General features: G+C 53.3%; 1 protein-coding gene across 1 annotated transcript; it reads left to right on the top strand.

Annotated features, from left to right (window-relative positions):
• Positions 1-966, top strand: LOC132321351 (olfactory receptor 14J1-like). Its single transcript, XM_059834858.1, has one exon. The coding sequence runs from the start codon at positions 1-3 to the stop codon at positions 964-966; it is 966 nt and encodes a 321-aa protein (XP_059690841.1).
• Positions 967-1,330: the final 364 nt, after the last annotated feature.

The following is a 1,330-nucleotide window of genomic DNA, read 5'->3' as shown; positions in this document are numbered from 1 at the left end:
ATGTCCAACAGCAGCTCCACCACCCAGTTCCTCCTCCTGGCACTCGCAGACACGCGGGAGCTGCAGCTCTTGCACTTCTGGCTCTTCCTGGGCATCTACCTGGCTGCCCTCCTGGGCAACGGCCTCATCATCACCGCCGTAGCCTGTGACCACCACCTCCACACCCCCATGTACTTCTTCCTCCTCAACCTCTCCCTCCTCGACCTGGGCTCCATCTCCACCACTCTCCCCAAAGCCATGGCCAATTCCCTCTGGGACACCAGGGCCATCTCCTACCCAGAATGTGTTGCACAGGTCTTTCTCCTTTTCTTCTTACTTGGAGCAGAGTGTGCCCTTCTGTCTGTCATGGCCTATGACCGCTACGTTGCCATCTGCAAACCCCTGCACTACGGGACCCTCCTGGGCAGCAGAGCTTGTGTCCACATGGCAGCAGCTGCCTGGGGCAGTGGGTTTCTCAATTCTCTCCTGCACATGGCCAACACATTTTCACTACCACTCTGCAAGGGCAATGCTGTGGACCAGTTCTTCTGTGAAATCCCCCAGATCCTCAAGCTCTCCTGCTCACGCTCCTACCTCAGGGAAGTTGGGCTTCTTGTGGTTGGTGCGTGTTTAGCTTTTGGGTGTTTTGTTTCCATCGTGCTGTCCTATGTGCAGATCTTCAGGGCTGTGCTGAGGATCCCCTCTGAGCAGGGACGGCACAAAGCCTTTTCCACGTGCCTCCCTCACCTGGTTGTGGTCTCCCTGTTTATCAGCACTGCCATGTTTGCCTACCTGAAGCCCCCTTCCATTTCCTCCCCATCCCTGGATCTGGTGGTGGCAGTGCTGTACTCAGTGGTGCCTCCAGCAATGAACCCCCTCATCTACAGCATGAGGAACCAGGAGCTCAAGGATGCACTGTGGAAATTGATGAGTGGATACTTTTCAAACGCATTAAACTGCTTGTCATCTACTGTCAATCACTCGTAATGTCACTCATTACCGGCCCAGCCCATCCTCTGTAGTTTTGGTTGGTCTTGGTTGTGGGTTTGGGATTTTTCCCTCTGTTTTTCTTTTTCAAATAGTATCCAGAAAGAATGTCATTATTTGTGCCATTTCTAATTATGTATCTTTCCAGCTTTGTGTGACCCACAGATGTGTAAATGAGGAGCCGTGCTCTCTGTGTTTTTAAAGAAAATAGAGGACCCTGCCGTGACTTGTTTGTCCCAGATCCTTTCTCCAAGAGCTTCTCTGGAGCTGCAGGGCAGTGTCTGTGTGCAGAGGTGGAGGGGAAACGAGTCCCAGCACAGCAGCACTGCCAGGCAGCACCAGCGCTTCACCTTCCCAAGCTGCT

This window comes from Gavia stellata, unplaced genomic scaffold (genome assembly GCF_030936135.1).
Source record: "Gavia stellata isolate bGavSte3 unplaced genomic scaffold, bGavSte3.hap2 HAP2_SCAFFOLD_59, whole genome shotgun sequence".
Taxonomy (NCBI): domain Eukaryota; kingdom Metazoa; phylum Chordata; class Aves; order Gaviiformes; family Gaviidae; genus Gavia; species Gavia stellata.
This window is presented reverse-complemented; position numbering and strand designations above follow the sequence as displayed.

Bases quoted from the DNA above. Each gene is read 5' to 3' on its own strand.
- LOC132321351 (XM_059834858.1), top strand. From the start codon at position 1: ATGTCCAACAGCAGCTCCACCACCCAGTTCCTCCTCCTGGCACTCGCA.